Source organism: Saccostrea cucullata, unplaced genomic scaffold (assembly GCF_032062105.1).
Source record: "Saccostrea cucullata isolate Sc308-1 unplaced genomic scaffold, CSIRO_AGI_Scuc_v1 ctg11905, whole genome shotgun sequence".
Classification (NCBI taxonomy): domain Eukaryota; kingdom Metazoa; phylum Mollusca; class Bivalvia; order Ostreida; family Ostreidae; genus Saccostrea; species Saccostrea cuccullata.
This window is the reverse complement of record NW_026922804.1, coordinates 1-20437: the sequence shown is the minus strand read 5'-3', so window position 1 is coordinate 20437 and position 20437 is coordinate 1. Positions and strand designations below refer to the sequence as shown.

At 32.4% G+C, this 20437-nt stretch overlaps 1 protein-coding gene across 1 annotated transcript; it reads left to right on the top strand.

The window, feature by feature from the left end:
- Positions 1–2758: 2758 nt before the first annotated feature.
- LOC134262508 (integrin alpha-IIb-like) lies at positions 2759–19130 on the top strand (the record flags this gene model as incomplete). Its single annotated transcript, XM_062744907.1, has 9 exons — positions 2759–2910; positions 3207–3344; positions 3427–3911; positions 4385–4550; positions 5102–5290; positions 5735–5875; positions 6082–6177; positions 6809–6937; positions 18800–19130. Coding segments are annotated over 9 exons (1685 nt in total), but the record flags the coding sequence as incomplete, so codon positions are not given.
- Positions 19131–20437: the final 1307 nt, after the last annotated feature.

Genomic DNA, 20437 nt, shown 5'->3' with positions numbered 1-20437 from the left:
ATACAAATATCTTCAAAAGTAGGTTTGATTTTTGGTTGATATCTAGGGGTTTATTTAATTTATGAGAGTTGATTTTATAATCATTACTGTTGTTAAAATTATAAAAGACATAGCCTCTTGATCATCTGTTGAGAAGGACTTTATATTTTATGTTGACAATGTTGGCATGCTGCACACTTTTTCATTTTGGGGGGGGGGGGGGGGGGGGGTGTTGATTGGAATGTAGTTGTGTTTTTTCACCAACACATTAACTTTAGTTCAAGAAAAGCTATATGTGGTTAATTTTTTTGCAACCTTTTAATTAAATTTCAAACCATTGTTTAATTACATTACCTATTGTTCATAACTAATTCAATTATTTTATTTTTAAACTTTATAGCTATTATTTTTGGTCTGATTTACAATATATGTTTAAGTTCTAAATATTGATATTTCTTAGTTTTGTTCAAGGGTCGACACTTGACAAAACACATTTTTGCACAAAAACAATGATGTCATTTTTGACATTGTGTTATTATATGAAGATTTTCGTGTTTGTAACCTTTAATGAATGTGGTTTCTTTGATCTAATTAAGATAAGATGTTAGATCTGCTTTCATAATTGTTTCACTAACAACAAACAAAATCCCATTATGGGTCACGTCAAATTCTATCAACCAATCAAATCATAGCCTGCAAAATCATATCATCGTATACTGTTGAAGAGAATAAGTCTAGAGCTGTTCCGAATTCGACCTCTGACATGACCCTCTATGGTATGTTGTTAGATGTTAGTGTAGCGAGTATGTGAGTGGATCTAATATCCAGTTTTAATTATATCACGGTTTCTTTAAAAAAAAATTGTTGAAAGGTTTAATTTATACATGTATTTTGTTTATAATCATGTTTAATTATAGAAATTTGTATTCTGTTCATTACATTGTAAGAAATGATCTCTGATTAAGGAAATTGTTTCATCTGTCTGACATCTTATAGTCATGTGGATCATTAAATGAGCTTGTACTTGTAGTATAAATGTTTATCAACCTAATTCTTGTATCAAAAACTAGCTGGCAAAAAAATCTCAAATTTCTCAATGATATAAATGCATTTAAATTAAATGCATTCATACATTATTCAGTTTTGTTTTGTTTGACTTAATTTTATTTTTTTTTGGTTGTAGTAGTAGGAAGTGCACCCCCTATGGATGTGTAAATATTTTAGTTTGCATTTAATAGCTTGCATTTGTTAGTTTTCCTTTGTTGTCACAAGTACAGTAGCACTAGGGCTTTGAAATAATTATCCCGGTATTTTCTCAGTCTATATACTATGTAGTAGAATGTACACTGTATATATATTTATATATGCTGTAATATTTAATTTTTGTTTAATTGTCCTGTGAACTAGTTCATATCTTATATTTATAGGACAGTACTGGTTGTAAATGAAAGTGAACGAGTGAAGAGAAAAGGTGTAATAAAATATTTTATATCTTAAATGATTTCTTGTGTACGCCTTGGCATCTATTATAAACAGAATGTAGAACCAAAACCAAAATCAACAGCTTCTTTGAGTACATGTAGACTACCGTGTACTGCACAGACTACATTGTTTGTAATGTCTTATTACAGTGATCAAGTTGTAGCTTACGTGGAGATAGAAAAACATGTGGAAAACGTCACGTGGAAGAACGTAAATGTGAAATCTCACGTAAACATGGGATTTAATTCGATCTAAATTTGGCGTTTATGTTGGGTAAAATTGTATTATACGTGAAATTTCACGTAAAATGACATTTACCAACACTTTAAACATGACCTAGATTGGGGTAAAATGCTACATTAAATGTGCAACTTTACGTAAAATGAAATTTAATTCAACTAAACATGACGTATAAATGGAGTAAAATACCTATATTAAATGTGAAACTTCAAGTAAAACGACGTTTAATATTCAGCTAAACATGAGGTATAATTGGAGTAAAATCATGTATAATAAATTTTTAAACTTGAAATTTAATAGGATTTAATCGTTTATTTTACGTGACGTATCATTGAAGTAAAATTTTAAGATTAAATGTCATTAAATTTCGGCGTTTAACAAAAATTTTACCCCAAGGTAAACTCAAATTAAATTACAAATATAATTCAAAATTAAATTCTTATTATACGCTGAAACTTGGCGTTTAATTGGGGATTAACTGGCATATAATTTTACATTAAACGCAATTTTTCGTGCAGTGATCTGAACGTGAATAATGCAAACGAAAGAGCGCAAACTATACAAGATACCCCACACGTCATACATAACACAGCTTTTGCAATGCATATTTTGTTTACTAAAAAACTCCTCGGGTGTTTTGGTTCTTTGGTGAAAACAAGAAACCCATCTGAACTATAAGCCAAGATTTCGGAGGAACCATTTTCGTTGGCTTATCGAAGATTCACTCTTACATGACCCCAAATAGGATGTTGTTAGATGTTTGAGAAGCAGTAGCGGATTCGGAACATCTGATTTTAATGAGATTGCATCCATCTGTGACATCAGTTTGGAATGTTATTGGTTTTATTATTAAGTAAAGTATTACAAAAACGGAATGTCTGTTTTTTTTCTCTGATGGCATTGGACAAAGATATGCATACTTAAATATCATTTCATGCACTTTTTTCGGTACATATTAGATGAAAGCATGCTAACCGCTTTTCAGTACTTTCAGTACTTTGATTACACAGTGTCAATGATGCTCAATTACAAAACCATGATTATACTCTTTTTTCAGAGATTGATTTGACAATCACTGTTGATGCAAATGAAACTCGTAAAAGGGCAGAAATCAGCAGCCAAAGAAGTCAGCTTTGGACAAAGGACGTGTCTCGCTTTATCGTGTTTTCTAATAAACCTCACTGTTATAGCTTAGAACTAAGAGTACCGGTAGGATTTTAATTAATTTCTGCATAAATTTATCCAAAAAAAGGAATTAAATTGATGGGAATTGAGCAACAAGCAGTTCACTCTTAATGTAATAAGGCATTAATTAGGGCAATTGTCTTTTTTGATTTGTTTACTTTTTAATCAAAGCTTCCCTTTAAAAAATGTAAATAAATAAACTTTTGAAAAAAAAACAACATTCCACAGAAAAGGGGCTCGATATCCAGTACGTCTAAGAATTAGTTATAGTGTGTTGAGTGCATTTAGAAAGTGATTTATTTCGTGATGAATTGCAACAGGTCATCGACAGAAGATTTTTTCAAGTCTTGGAGAGACCGATAGTTCTAAAGGTGGAGTACAGAATAAGTAATACATCAGAATCTGGAAGAGTTAGAGCTATTCTGAAAAGGGACGTCACTCCAACATTCTACGGAAAGGTATTGAATTTGACTTAGTTTTGTTTTAAAATTAATAGTAATAATCTAAGTTTTGAGTTTACCTTCAATTTTTTTTATTCAGGCACGGTTTGACACAGGTTGTAAATCAGAAGATGGAATTTGTAAATCAAATCTGAATCTCCATGTGACCTTTGATAAGAAAAGACTTCTGATCGGCAATGACACCATCTTACAAATGAGAATAGTTTTGAAAAACTCTGGAGAACCGTCCTTCAAAACATCAATAATAATCGAACACTCTAAGCTGGTGCGATTCAATACATTGAAAATAAGTCAGTCATCTGTGAAAATGTCTTGTATGGATATAAAAGACAATAAATCGATTGAATGTGAGATTCAAGATCCTTTTTATCAACGTATGAAAGGAGAACTCGATGTGTTTTTCGAAGTTTCCAGAAGTCTGTTGGAATCGACTTCCGGTTATGTATCTACAAGAAGCCTCGTTTTCAATGTGACTTCCGTAACTAACAACGATATTTATCCAGAAGATAACACAGTTGTTAAAAATGTACCTGTTGCCGCTTTTACTCAGACTACTCTGCAGGTGTAAGTTGAAAGACAAGATTTTAATTTTCTCATTCATTATATGTATTAAAAAGAACAGTCAGAGAAATATTCGTCCCCGTTTTTTTTTCGTCCGTTTTGCCCATATCACAAGTGAGCGAATTTAAAACGGTGCAAACTAAAAAAAACACAGTACAATTTCTTAAACAGAACTGTGATAGGGCGAATTCAAAACGTGACAAAATCTTTCGCAAGTGTAAAAGGGCGAAAATAACTCCGTAAACTCTGTCAAGTTAACTCAAAGAAAACTGTAGGCTAGTTCAATGTTTTCCAAAAACATTGATATGAAATGTTACAAATTTTCCGAAAAATGCTCACTAGCTACATGTTACTGATCAGCAGTTTTTGATTTCATGATTGAAAAGGATTTTTTGTCCTTACTTTGAAAACAAGTGATTTCAGCAAGAAAAAATTAACTGTCTAACAAAATTTTCACCAAATGTAACTTGTCACAGGTCAGCATCCGATGAACAGATAACATCAGCCAACAGCAGTATACAGTTCTCAAACAGCTACCGACTCTTCAACGACGGACCCTGTGTTATAGAGACTGTGGATCTACAGTTCCTCGTTCCTGTCAGGACTGTGAACAAAATCTTCATAAAAGAGGGCGATATCAAGGTACGACAACCCGAAAAATATATTAAACTAAGAAAGAGTTGTCCGTCCATATAATTATATGATTTCTGGTGTTTTCTTTTGTTTAGGGATTTAGAATCTCTTGAATTTTATGGGCAGACTTTACAATGAATTTACATCATCAAGGATTATTAAAGTATGGGAGACAAGACGTCCGATTAGGAAATATTGTTCCGTTATAACTCTTGTATTTCAGTGCTCTACAACTAATGAAAATTGACAATTAATATCACGGAATTGGAAAGAAAGTAAAATTAACAAACCTAACTACGCGTCTATTGTAATGGAAATGTTAAAAGTAATCAGTCGGAAGATAACAAAATCAATAAAAAAATTTCATTTCGAAAAGATTTATGTCACTTTAAAAAAAAAACTGAACAAAGTTTGCAAAGGGTCGCTCGACAACGTGTTTAGACAGAATCAACTCCAGAATTTGTAAATATGGGAATACAAAACGATATATAATAATATTAAAACATGTTTTAATTACTATCGCTCAGTTGTGACTAGTATTTTCTATACCTTTCTTAAAGGTACAAAATAGTAACCGGAAAGACATTTGCAAAATGTCTTACTATCCTCGTGAAAATCTGAAAACTACAACCCCAAACCCCATTTCCGGAAGTAGCACTCTGCAGTACAACGCTTCTGGTATAGGGCTCACACCAATAAATCCAGATTTTCAACCAATCAGAGGCATGCTGGAGAGTTCGCAATATATTGTAAGTTGACAATGAAAACAATTTTCTGATTCTTTTGCAAGAAAAGTTATTTCACGATTGCTTGTTTATATCTTTTTATTTGTAATTACATTTTAGATGGGAAATGTAGGGATACTACTGCCTCAACTTTCTAGATGTTATTCTCAAATTGTGTTTTTGACAAAATAGAAGTTTTTTTTATAGGGGACATAAAATTTATTAACCTGGAACATATGAAAATTCGACATGAGCATCTCATAAATGCTGACAGAAATATTCCACATTATACAGTGTAACAAAGTAATTTTACACAAATATTGTCTTTTGGAGTCAATTAAAATGTATACTTCAGCGAATTTATTTCAAAAATGTATCTGACAAATGGAGCTCATGATAAGATATGATAATATTTAACAACAGAGGCATTGCTTGGGGTTATTAATCAAGAAATTAAACATCCTTTAGTTTTGTGACAATGTAGTTGGACCCTACCTGTGTGCAGTGGTCGACTGTACTGTGAATATGGTCAAACCTGAGGACAGTGATAGCAGAACATTCGTGATGCCCTTTGACATCCTCTTGAACAATCTACCTGAACTTGAAAAGGTAGAACATAAACTTTTTAACTGAACCATTGACTAATCAATTTACCACTGTTGGCAAAGCACACGAAATTTACCAATTGAAATGATACGTCCCGTGTATTTGAAAAGCATTTTACATGTATCTTTGTTGATTTTTTTTCCCAAAATAATAATCTTTGAATAAAGATGATATAATAATATTCTCTCTTGTTAATGTTCATTTTATAGGGGAAATCTTTTTATACCTTTGTTACACGTGGTCGTGTGGTCCCTAACAAGCGATCAGCTGTGCCATTGGTGTTGAGCAAAAACGTATCAGAAGAGGTAGGTCTACATTTAAATATGTATGATAGATATCATCATACACGTAATTCAATAAATACATGGTCCTGATGGTCAATTTTACGAATAAAATTCGTGGAACGATACAAACTTTAAATGACAACTGCTATACATATATAGTTATCCCTCTAAGGCAACTGTTGGAAGATTAACCTTGTGTTTGTGAAAATTGTTTGAACAGCATTTTTAAAATAAATACGTTTTTTAAATAACTCAGTTTGGACATTTTTAACCATACATGTATTTGTTTGTTTTGATTCTCTTTTGGGAATTTTCTTTTATGAAATTGGGAAAAACATATACTTTTTACCATTGGGCATGGGGCCTTATACAGGCCCCGTACGATCCTTAAAAACCCTGGTCTGATGTACAAATTCTAATTGACTGTATTGATTGATTTCTTATTTTCATATTTTACAAGCCAAATCCTTTAATTCGTTTTGAAGGTTTCTTCATAAAACATTTTTATAAAGGTTATTTCACTACACAAAACTTTTCCATTCTATAGATATTTTTTATCATGAAAAATGGTAAATAAAAAAAAAAAACAAAATATTGTATAAATTTTGATTTTGTGAACGAAAATTCAATTCTTTAAATTTTTTTCTTTCAGATTTATGTTGCCATTATTCTTCCAAATTCCTTCTCCCAAAGCGTAGAAGAGGTAGATTTAGTAATAATCATCATCGGCTCCATCGGAGGATTATTATTATTTATTCTTCTGGGAGTTATCTTGTGGAGGGTTTGTATTAAAACTAGAGGTGCACTGAGCACTGAGCTTACTAAATGAAACACCCCCACCAACTACCATATGATTATAATGGTAAAGTCCATGTTTTGCTTTGGGAGACCCAAATAAATGTGTGATCAACTAGGGGTTCAGTATGCACTGATGGGAGACTCGAAATAATGCCCTGTTCACACGGAGAGTTTAATTCGAATTAAACGTAAAGTTACTGCGCTTAGCGTTCACACGGAGAATTTAATGCGAATTAGTTTAATTCGAATTAGTTTACTGCGCATTAAATTACTTCGCATTAGCTCCGTGTGAACGCTAAGCGAAGCTAATTCGAATTAAATTTTGACGCATGCGTAAGGCAAGAATTAAGTCACAGGACACGTGTTGGTGGTTATATATAGGTATTTGTGCTATATTTGGTTCAAAAATTGAGGGAAAGTATGTTAATCACTAAAATCAATGAATACCTGTAGCCACTACATGATGTATCAAAGGATGGCTCTGCATACATGACGTGATTTACAAATGACGTCATAATAGACTTACTGACGCCTGACTGTAGAAGAAAAAAATTAATTCGCATTAGTTTACTTCGCATTAGCTGTCGTGTGAACGCAATTTAATTCGCATTAATTTGATTCGCATTAGTTTACTTCGCATTAATTTACTGCGAATTAAACTCGTCGTGTGAACAGGGCATAAGTGTCATATCTAAAGATACACAATTGCTTTATGTACATGTAATAAAGAATCTGTGAAAAGTATCATTTAAATTTTACTCGGTGGTATATTATGCCCTGTTCACACGGAGAGTTTATTCGAATTAAACGTAAAGTTACTGCGAAGTAGCTTCGCTTATCGTTCACACGGAGAATTTAATGCGAATTAATTTAATTCGAATTAGTTTACTTTACATTAAAGTACTTTGCATTAGCTCCGTGTGAACGCTAATCGAAGCTAATTCGAAATAAAGTTCTTTTGAGGCATGCGTAATGGCAAAATTAGGTCAAACCTCACATTTCCGTGGTCAAATTGAAGTATTTGTGCTATTTTTGAATGAAAAACTAAGTAAAATTGTGATAATCACTGAAATGTGTGTACAGACACTGTAACATTATGTTTCAAATGCATCTGCATAAGGTGACGTGATTGGCAAATGACGTCATAATAGCCTTACTGATCGACGCCTGACCGTAGAAGTAGAATTTTAAAGACGTACAACACACTGGGGGAGATAACTCTTGCGATTTCAATTGAACGTTTGACGTAACGTCAAATTTAACGTCAGAAATAAAGCGTCAAAACGACGAGTAAAACGATCCCGATGTATATCAATCATGAAAGAAAATTGGGATATGGGGCTTGGCTGTGATTGTGCGTACCATACTCAATTAATTAGTATTTTGTTAATTAACCCGATTAAACTCCGTAAAAAGCAAGACTTAAAATACCATCCCTTAATGTTTATTTCATTTCATTTCATATACAAAAAATTGTATTTTTGATCAAAGCGCAGCATTTTTTTTTATTCTTAAAATTTTATTTTGCCGAAATTCTCATTATTACAATTGGCTATATAACATTCCGATTAATGGTCTTCATTACAATTTGTGCATACACGATATGGATATTGTTTTTCTTCTTTAATTAAATAAAACAACAATAAATAAACAAAAAACTTGTTACAATGTAAAATCGATGTTGTTCTCAGACCCTTACTGATCAAAGAGGAACAACTCTGAAAATGTAGGAGATGTTTATTTTCCTCCCTTTATTCACGGTTTTCCACAGAATCCAAAGACCTGATAAATCCGAGATTTGGATACTATAGACCTCAAATGCACAATGTAAGTATAGAATTGAAAAGAATTGTTTACTTGTTACTGAAATTATCTGCATTCATGAATATCCTATTGCAGCAAATCGTAACTTTGACTTTCTGTCAACAATGTCGGTTCGCATTTCCTCGAATCAAAACAAAACGCAGCCTATAAGATTTTAGAAAATATCAATGTGCGATTTGATATAAATTGAAATAGATGAAGAGTTTAATTATTGATATTTTGATGTTCATGTGGACGAATACGGAATTTTCATTTTAACTTTAGAAGCGACGACATTGAAAGAAATGCGTACAATATCATGAGGGGTGTATGTACATCTAATGCAAATTTCGATGTATCCCCACGGCCACATACTGTCTCGTTTGAAAAGATGACATGAAAGAAACTACAATTATTCCATTTATATCACAGGACAGGAGAGTTGAACATACACCATTTTTTTAATGAATAAAATTAAAGAAATAAAATTAAAAATCAACATATTCAAGTTCAACAAAACTTGAATTCGTATCCAGGTTTCATGAGATACTAGGAATGCATAACGCATACGTATATGGACTAGACACTAAAATCTTTCAGTAATTTTTTCCTGATACATATAAAAAGAGTAGTCAATATTTATTCTGCATTCATGAATTTAAAAACTAATGCATACCTCCGGGATTCTTGACGAAATACCAGTATATTTGCACTGTAAACGACGTTTCGTCAAACGCTAAATGGTCTGCGACGCAAAAAAGGAAGGGGTGGGGGTGATAGGGGTATTCAAAAATTGCCTAAAAATCTACATTTAAATACGCTTTACATATGAGAACTTTTAAATTTGTAAGTTAATATATTTTTGAAGCAAAAGCAATATTCCAATTTAATTTTTTAAATGTGTATTTGTAGATTGATATAACAAAGTGATCGACCCCCGTATGAAAGACGTGCGGGAACGTGTTTTATTGAGAAAGGGGGAGGGGGTAATTTTCCGCTATTAAATCAAAACTGGTCGTACAAAAATTATACAAAAAATTATTAAGATTATTTTTACTACCAGCTACCTAAAGAAAGTTTTTTACAAAAATTAAACGACAGGTTTTTTCACAAAAAAATTTTGAATTTGAAAAATGCGCAATTTTCAAGGCTTAGAAAATTCATAGTTTTTCAGTTTAAGGTCTTTAAAAATTGTTTTGATGATATGTATATCAAAAAGATGACTATGTTTTTGTGTTAAATGGTTAAAAGAATAAGCCAATGAAATTTGACATTTATATCTAACCTGGTTTTTTTGAAAATCAAGGTTTAAGTAGTTCATTGATTAAAAAATTTCTCTCCTTGTAAACAACTAAAGGGGGGTAACTTTCGGAAGTTCCTGTCCAAAAACCACTCGAACGATTTTGTCCAAAATATGCATACATGCAGTAGATATAGTCATGTACTAAATATACAAAAATAACGAAAATTAAACGACAGGAATTTTTTGGGGTAGGTGTGTTGTACATCCTTAATTCGCATTAGTTTACTTCGCATTAGCTGTCGTGTGAACGCAATTTAATTCGCATTAGTTTGATTCGCATTAGTTTGATTCGCATTAATTTACTGCGAATTAAACTCCTCATGTGAACAGGGCATAAGGTTGCGTATAAGTGATGGATACCCCTCAATATTAAAGAAAGAATGGAAGTGTCCATGTTTTACTACGGAAAACCCCCAATATGTGTCCGATCAAAAAGTAAAATAAAAGGCACATAATGACACTTTGTAACACTTATTTTGTGAAAGTCTCATCAAAAGTAAAAAGCTAATTAGAATTGTCCTATGTCTTACTTTTCAATTAAATACTTTAGGAATTGGGGCGTTAAAAATAAACATTAATTTTATATTAATGTTCGTCTTTTTTTTCAAATTATAATTGGTTATTTAATATAAATGCTTTATTATTTTTTTGTTTTCAATGGTAAAATTTTGTTTTCAATGGTAAAAGTAACCTGCATTGGTTACAGCGTCTGCTTTAGAGTCGCGAAGTAAGAAATCAATCCTTACGTCGCGGGTTCAAATCCCACTGTGGGACGTGGAGACGGGTACTTCGGATGAGACCGTACTCGTAGAAACCGAGGCCGTATGTCGCAGTAGATGCTGGCTCGAAAAAGATCCCTCACTGCTCAATGGCCCTGGGTGCCGAGTAAAGGACAAAATTTGCAGCTCTCCACCAGCAAGTGGTGGCGTCTCCATATAAGTAAAAAAAATCTCGAGAGGGACTTAAATTTAAACAACATACAACCAATCAATCAATCAATGGTAATATCTACTAGCCTAGGCAGCCTAGGTTAAAGCTCAATTTTGACCTGAAGAAAAAGGGCAGGGTGGTGTATGGCAACGCACTTTGAAAAAATTACGCACTTTGAAAAATTTTTTCAAAGTGCGTTAAATTTTGGGACCAGGTTAACGCACTTTGAAAAAATAATTTTTTTTTCAAAGTGCGTTAATATCGACCATATTAACGCACTTTGAAAAAAAATTCTGCATGGCTTAGTCAATATTCCTACAAATCTTAGGTATGATAAATTATCATTTGAACCTGATTTGATACTTTTTGTCCCCCGCTTGAAAAGTGGGAGATATTAATTTGGGTCTATCTGTCAGTCCGTCCGTCTAGCTGTCCGTCCATCCGTCTTTCTGTAACGCTTTCGTTTCCACACGTTATCTCGCCATCCCTTTGAACATTTGCAATGAAATTTAACATAACAGAATCCCTGTGGCCTTAGGAAGACCCCTTTTGAATTTGGGGTCAAAAGGTCAACATTCAATATCGTAAAGAACTACGAACGATAGTATAATGATTGTTCTTCCGCCTATCTCTTAGTCAATTCTCAAAAGTTAACATATTGGAATGATTCTTAAAAAATTTATAGATATTTATATGAATTTTCATAAAACCTTACTTATTTGGGATACCAAAGAGAAATAACTCTATAATTTTGGCAAAACTTGTGTTTTTAAACACCTGGAGTTTAACAGAGAGATTATCAGATATGGTATCAAATTAACATCGAAAAGCCGACAGGTACTGTAGATTCCTTAATATAAGCGAGGAATTAATTTCGGCGTAATTTCGCGAGAAGTATCACTCGCGAAAAAAATATTACTCGCTTTTATTTTTCTGGTGCTTAAATCTATGTAAAATCTGTTCATTAACCGTTCATTCGCGAATTATAATTCTAGCGATTTGACGTTTGAGAGCCAGTTCGCGATGAAAAACACTCGCGAAAAATAAGGAATTGAAGGAAAATGAACATAAATAGACTTTGAGATTTAAAAGAACAAAATTTCGATTTACTACAGACTTCCTTGTACAGTGCTTATACTGTATTTAGAATGCTCTTTTTTTCAAATATCATTGACACTTAAGGTTACGAGTAATAGAAATAGATATATCTGGGTGGGAATGATAAAGAGTTGAGCTGATAGACCTTAATTCAGCCAGTCTTTTCTTCGTTTTCCGTTTCTTGGTTTTCTTCAATCCATCAGTTTTTAGAAAGAAACACATCAAAGTAAGGGCACCGCAAAGCGGAGCATTCCTTCCCAAAAAAGCATGTTCAGTAAATCATTTGACATCGATCCCGATACAAATTACGTCAATTCCACACAGAAAAAACTAACATACACATAAAGTAATAACACACATAATCGCATCACTATATCCCATCATACGTTGCGAGGGGATAATACTGTTGTCTATTTCTAAAATATAAGTCTAATTCCTTTTGTTTAATGAAAATTTTTTCAAAGTGCGTTAAATGTTTACATGGTGTAAAATTATGATGTACAGTTTTAACGCACTTTGAAAAAATTTTTCAAAGTGCGTTGATTTGGTCCCAAATTCAACGCACTTTGAAAAAAATTTTTCAAAGTGCGTTAACCTGGTCCCAAATCTTAACGCACTTTGAAAAATTTTTTCAAAGTGCGTAATTTTTCAAAGTGCGTTGTAACAGTGGTGTTCTCTTGTTTTGATTGTTCTGTTAGCCGTCTACAAATTGTATAGTTACAATGACTCCGTTTCCGAGAATCAAGCATGTGACACATTTCTTTCCTGTGTGGTCTCATTATTTTTCATTTCTCATTTTTATGGGTCCTAAATTTAGACGTGTTCTCTTTAAATTTATAAATCATAGGTTTTAAAAACTCGTCTTCCCCATATACGAGGGTTGTTCGAAAAGTTATTGGATGTCAATATCTTCGTTATACATACTACTTTCAGGAAATTTAAAAAAAGCTGAATATCCTCTGCAAAACAATTGTTTTGTTGATGTGCGAAGTTTCATTTCATTCAATTCAATAGAAATCAATTCACTTCATTTTAAAATCAGTATGTTTTGTATCGGCGGAGCATACTTAATTAACGGTGATGTAACGTCAAGAACATAGCGTCAAGAATTCCTTAAAAATACTATACATATACATTTCAACAGTTTAATTCAATAATCACTTATCAAAAACCTTTCATGAGCACCTGAAATTCATTTCAATCAAATCTATCAATTGTTCTCGTTGTATTATTTCCTTTGTCAATGTTTTAACTTTTTTTTTTGAGTTTTTGATCAGTTTCACCATATAAACCGTTTCTTCACAGATTGTCCTCGTCCGACACAGAGTCTATGTCACTCAAATACCGCCTGTACCATTTATAACACATGAAGGACTTAATTGTGACTCAGTTAGTGATTCCTTCAACAGTTCAAGAGTTTATTTAGGATTTTTATCCAGTATAACACAAAATTGCATTGTAAACTGCTGCTCTGTAACGTTCAATAACGTCATAATTTTGGTCGCTTTCAATGAGGACTACCAATCTTTCCAAATTGCATGGTTTCTTTTCAATTAATCAAAATATTAAGCCATAATTTGGAGTATGAATCAAAGTAGCAATTCTTATTTTCAACGTGCAGGAATTTTTCCGTTTTTGCTCCATTTTACAGAGAATGTGACTTCAGTCATTGCAAGCTTAAGATTTATTCCGTATGTTGTTTGCAAATTACTAAATTTTGACCTGCTCTGCGATCCGATTTTTGCAGTTTCAAATTCCGGATAGGTTTGAAATTAATCGTGATAATTTAAAAGTTTTTGATACAATTCATTTGGATTTAGATTTGGATAGCATATTATGACGTTAAATAAACAAGCAAATTCAAAGAATTGTGGTCCCCCGCTTTCGGTGTCTTTGTGGGTGAGATGTCATTTTTTATGACACATTGTCTCAAATATGAACGCCCTATCATATGTCATTTAGAAATTATCACTGAAGTTGATTTAAAAAAAAAAATAAGGTCAATCGTTAAGGTCAAGGGGTCAGAAATCATAGCATGCTTGGAAATATATTGTCACAGGAAATGCGCATGTCAAATATGAATGCCATATCTCTTCTCAATATAAGGAACAAGATGTGTTTGTTAAAGACTGATGACCCGTATGGCAACAAAGTGAAGATTAAACTTTTCTTAAATGCATTAAATATATTTTTACCCGAAGGTCAAGGTCATTGATAATATCCAATTAAAGACCCTGTCACAAGGATTGAATATTTGAAACATGAAAGTCTTAGCCCGAACCCTTTAATAGTTATGGTCAAGGTTTGTTTTTTAAAAGTAGGTTAAACTCCAAGGTCAAAGGATCCAAGTTCATAGTATCTAATAAAAGGTCCTTGCACAAGGGTTGCATATCTGAAGTAAGAAAGCCCTAGCCCTTACCATTCAAAAGTTATGGTCAAGGTTAAAGTTGTTTCACAAGTATGGAAATCTCCAAAGTCAAGGTCAACAGGTCAAAGTCATTGGTATCCAATAAAAGGTCTTGCCACAAAGAATGCATATGTGAAATATAAAAGTCCTAGTATATATCGTTCAAAAATCATGACCAAGGTTAAAGTTTTTAAAAAGTAGGTCAAGCTCAAAGGCCATGGTCAAAGGGTCAAAGTTTTTGATATCCAATAAAAGATCTTGTCACAAAGAAGAAATATATGCGGTATGAAAGCACTAACCCTAACCCTTAAAAGTTATAGTCAAGGTATGTTTTTTTAAGTAGGTCAAACTCCAAGGTCAAAAGGTCAAAGTTCTTTGTATCCAATGAATGGTCTTTTCACATTTATTATATATATGAAGTATAAAAGCCCTATTTTTACCGCTCAAAATTTAAAGTTAAGAAGTTTTTTCACAGGTACAGAAATCTCCAAGGTCAAGGTCAATAGGTCAAGGTTATTGGTATCCAATGAAAGGTCAAAGTTTTTGTGACGGACGGACAGACTGACGGACAGACGAATGAGATTTAAGGTAGAGATTGATAGGTGGTCAACAAAAAAACTACCCATTGAATTTTTCTGATTTTTTTATATGTTTGTGTTGAGTCCTTGTTCTAAATCATATTAAAAATTCAAGGTAGGTCATCGGGCTAATTTTCGAGAAATTTGACAATTTTAACATAGCCCTCATTACCCACTGAAGAGCTGAGAAAACAGGGTAAAAAAATACAAGAATAAGATATGAAAAGGACCATAATTTTTTTATTGTTATATCAATTATCATTAATCTTACATGAATTTAAACATCTGTCTATATGAATTAATATTTGACATAAATCTTCAATTTATCAAGCATTGTAAGCAGAAAACAGAGTTACATTCACCAAGATGCATGGTCAAATTAGGCTTAAATATTGCCTATTCATTGCATAAAGACTCACACTTCTGCTTCCACTACAAAAATATTACCCATCAAATTTCTTTTTTTATTGCATATTATAGTTTGTCAATAAGTTTTTTAAATTTCATAAAAAAATCATATTACATAATGGGGTTTAATTTCAACTTGGCTCATGTTTATAATCTTACACCCTCCCCTACCCCCTTCCTTTACAAAGGATGCACTTTTGAAGAATATGGTGACTAAGAGAGATTATCAAGAATAAATCCAAATATTTCACTGAAAATTAGTAAATTCTTTGCGATATTCTTCTTAATTACATTTTATATCAGAAAATCAATTTATACATGTACATCCTAGACACATATTGCCCTGGTTGACCTTTTTGCACTAACATTAAAAATGATAAGAACTTTTCTTTATAACGTTAAAATTGACTTTTATAGATTCATTATACATATAATTCTTGGATGAAATATCAATGACAATAATATCTTTTGACTAATCCTGTGCAAAAACAAACTCAGTCTGATCTTTGTTATCTTCAAAAATTGGCAACATTAATTAGTATTAAATTCAGTTTCTTTAATACTTTTTCATTTCAAATACATGTATAACATGTATAAGAAAACCCAGTAAAAATGAGGGTTTGTGAACAGAATCAATGCACAGCATGTTATCCTTGTTTTAAAGATTATCAAATAAAAATGTGTTAGGTATTAAACTGTTATAAATGAAGACTGCCTGTCATCAGTAGTCAGATATTATACCCTAGTTACCCTTTCCTAAGTAAATGATTCACCTTTGAAGATTACATCTACTACAGTAAAATAGCTAGATTATCAAGAATTCTCAGACACCAAAGGTTTTTGAAGAAATTGTGCAAATAATTTGTACATATAATACAAACTTTTAAATTATATTTTATATTAGAAAAGCAAATAGTTTTATATTAGACAAATATTGCCCTTGTTGACCTTTGTGCACTTACATTAAAAAAGATATAAACTTTGCTCATATCAAAGATGTGACTAAAATAAAACAATTAATCCTTTGATTATTCTAAATAGAACATCTTGTGGCTTTGAAGTTTTATAAACAAGATCAATCCACATGTTCTAAAAATTAAGTCAATTAACTGTACATGTATTGTGTCAAAATTCATTTGTATAGTTTATATTAATTTATAGACATGGGCTATGTATACATGTATTAATATTATTTTTAGACCAGAGAACAATTATAATTTATCCAATATGAAATCATTTTTTAAGGATATAATGGAAAGGCATCCCATTTTACAAATAACTATCATATATTATGATTTAAAATTTTTAAACTCAAGAAATGGTTCAAACATTTTTTAAGTGCATGAATATATTCAATAATATGCCAGTACAATGGTCACCCATTCACAATCAGGAATTAAAACTATATTTTTACAGATTTGTACCATTTATAGCATATCAAACATCATCAAGCTAGGTACTTTACAAGTGTTTTCCAAGATAAAGTATAATTTTATATAATCAGATAGCATCAAAAACATACATTTCAAAAACCAAAAAAAAAAAATGAACAAAAATTAAATCTATAAATTGACCTAAGCTTGAAATATTTGCATCCAATAAAAGATTATATACTTAACATATAAAGAAACACATATTCAAATGTGATATGAAATTCTAAGTTTTCAGTTTAAACCATATTTTATACAAATGATATTTAGAGTGTTTTGTGATAAAAATCAAACGTCCTATGTTGCAAATTGAAAAGTCAAGTTAATGTACTCATTTTCATCAACCCCAAATTCAAGGGGCATAACAATATGTACTGTGTGACGTCTCAACGCTAGTGCATGGGTTTCCAATGTACAGATGTCGTGGACAAATACCATCTCCTCTCAGTCATCATAGTTAACCCGTGTAAAATGCGTTCATCTTTGTTAAGGGGTGAAATTGCAGCATCAACATTGTTATCAAATCTTAAATATGGGATTAATAGGAGTGTTTATTGTTTCTCTAAATCCAAAATATGTCATGTTTGTTACTTGAATTTTCATGTTGCATTTACTTCAACTTCAGTGTAGCATGTGTTGATACTCACAAAAATCCATGAGGATGTTGATAAATATTGATTCAGCAGTGGTATGGTAAGATTATTTAAGACAGTGACTGTGACTGAGATTAGATTTGTTGTTTACAAATCTGGCTGCATTACGTTGTACTTGTTCTATGTTAAATTACAATATTTTTAAAACATCGTTGCTGATCAGATAAAATGTTGCTTTGTCAAAAACAAAAAAAAATCTTGGAATCTTATCAAGATATTTGTGGTAAAATCTGTCATTAAGAATTTTTGTCCTACCAGTGACTTCAGAAAATGTTGTTTTCCATCCAAAATATTATTTAAAAAAAATAAAATAAAATTATCATCAATGTTGGCACACATCTGTATATCATATAGAACTTTGTAATTATTCACCTGATATATCCGACAGATGCAGATGTGACTGACACTGTGAACAATGCATTTGATCCGCAAGATGTTTAATTTCAATATCCCTCCTCCCATCATACCAATTAATGTCATCAGTGTCACAGTCTTTCACGTCTATGTTCAACGCCACGTCAGGCATGCTAGATACATGTATGTTGACCGGCGCTGGAGCTGGTGGACAAGGTGTGTTTTCATTAATGGTATACTCATGGTCTATTTTGATTTCACCGATGTTTCGTTTGTTATTGATATTCTTTAATCTCGATGACCGCCACGTTTTGATCTGGGTCGAAAACTTGCCTTTAAGACGATGAAATTTCCGAGAGCCCGAATCGTCTGGCTCGTCGGCCATCTTGTATCAATAGACAATAATGTGTAATTTGAGAATAGTTATCTGGCGGCATTATGGAATCCGGAAAAACGGCACGTGCTAGTATGCGAATTCTGTCTATCACGTGATTGCTGTCGGTCTCTACCTTAATGTCCCCTCGCTTTCACGAAAGCGGGGGACTATTTATAAAGATATGTCAGGTGGAGTCCACGAACTTTTCGAAAAATCCTCGTATTGGATCATATGAATGTTTTATAATGCACCAATATGTATGAATATGATTTACTGTTGCTAATATATGACTTCAGATTTGTTCTGTAAATGGTGCTTTATTGTATAATCATCTTGTATTTTATTAAGTTAATTACATTGCATGACTTAAACCACAGGCAATTGTTTCGTATACAGGGCACTCCTTTTTTTAGAACGTGATAAAAAAGGCAAGGCAAGGGTGCCCCGTATACTAAACAAGTGCCTGTAACTTAAACAGAAACTTTTTTCAATCCTTTTTTTATAGTGTGGATTCTTCAAAAGAGAGAAAAGAAAACAAGTTGAAGAATTTAAACGCAAAAGTCGAAAAATCCGAATGGAATCTGTACGAAGCGGCAGAAGCGGTGCTGGGTCAAGTCGTTCCAAACCTTCAGAAGACCAAGAAACACTCAATAAAAAATTTGATCAAATGGACGATACTTGTTTTACAACATGAGTCTGTTTGCTGTCTAGCGTAAAAATTTGTTTCAAAATTATTAATGGAATTGTCAAAAAATGTTTATGTGCAAGAAAACTCACTTGTTGCTCAAGAACAAAATGTCTCATCAAATGAGATTGTCCGTCGCATTTTTATTGGAAAAGAACCATTTCTACATTTACCGAGGCAATTGTTGCTCTATGATTGGGGTCTAAATTGCGTTTTCTTTATGATGCTAAGGATGAAATTTCTGTGACTATACACTGTATTCTTTTTAAATGAGCAAATGCTAGTTGTAAATGTACGAGTATATGTGTCATCCTCAAATAATGCATGTGCTTCCTCTTTTAGTGTGCTTGGATACTTTATAATTTGTTTATTCTTAAATGTGCCAATAATCCATATGTTTTTATATAAAAATATTTATATTCTTCATGGAGACGAAACCATGGTATGGTTGTCTGTCTGTTACAGATAGTCTGTTTGTCTGTCTTTTAGGTATTGTATGGGTCATAACTTTTAATCATTTGATAGAATGGATACAGATGTTTACATATTGTTGTCAATAAATTTATTTAAAAAAATTGGATCAACCTTGTAAATTTGTCACTTTAAAATAAATTTGAAAAATGTTGATAAAGTGCAAGTCAGTCGGCTTTTTATTTGCGAACACCCAGAAATCATTTTAACTTCAATTATTGAATACATGGACAACTACTAGTATGATGAATGATTTGCAAGTATCAAGTGCTCTACTAATTGAGCTAAAGGGTTAACCCACCAGTCCAAGCTAGTAGGATGCCGTTTATTTTACACTACTACATTGTCTCCCTCCAGATATTGAGATGTCCTCTTCTCTTTTGGAGTGCCGACACCTGTGGGGCGAAGTTCTAGGGGGCAATCACTCACACCCGCCAGGGAACAGCCGTGGGCGCCAAATGTAACTGAGACAATTTTGTGTCTCTGCTTGGATTGAACTTGGGGCTCTGGCTTGCCAGTCCAGTCCTCTACCAACTGAGCTCAATTGCTAACCTACTATTCCAAGCTAGAAGGACGCCGTGTATCTTACACTACTATATTAATATTAAATATAGATTGCGTATCCTCGAACAAAATATACTATTCTAAAGAAATTGAATGTGAGGAACATTTTGTCCTATTTTTTTTCTACTTTAAATTTTATAAAGACTGTACGTGTATAGCTGCTACAATATACATGTTAGTTAATCCCAATCTTTCATATTTAATTTTCGATTTCATTTCAGTTTTTCTTTCTTAGCCGACTTTTGATTTTTTTTTCTCTTTATGTGTACTTGTATGCCCTCAAGGGTACCAAATCAGTCTGAAAAAATTTTAATCTTATTATTTGATTCCCCCAATTTTTTCTCTTACATGTACAGTGTACACGTATATACATCCAAAAATCCAAGTGAACATGCGTCCAAGAGGGGCAACTCAACAGCTACA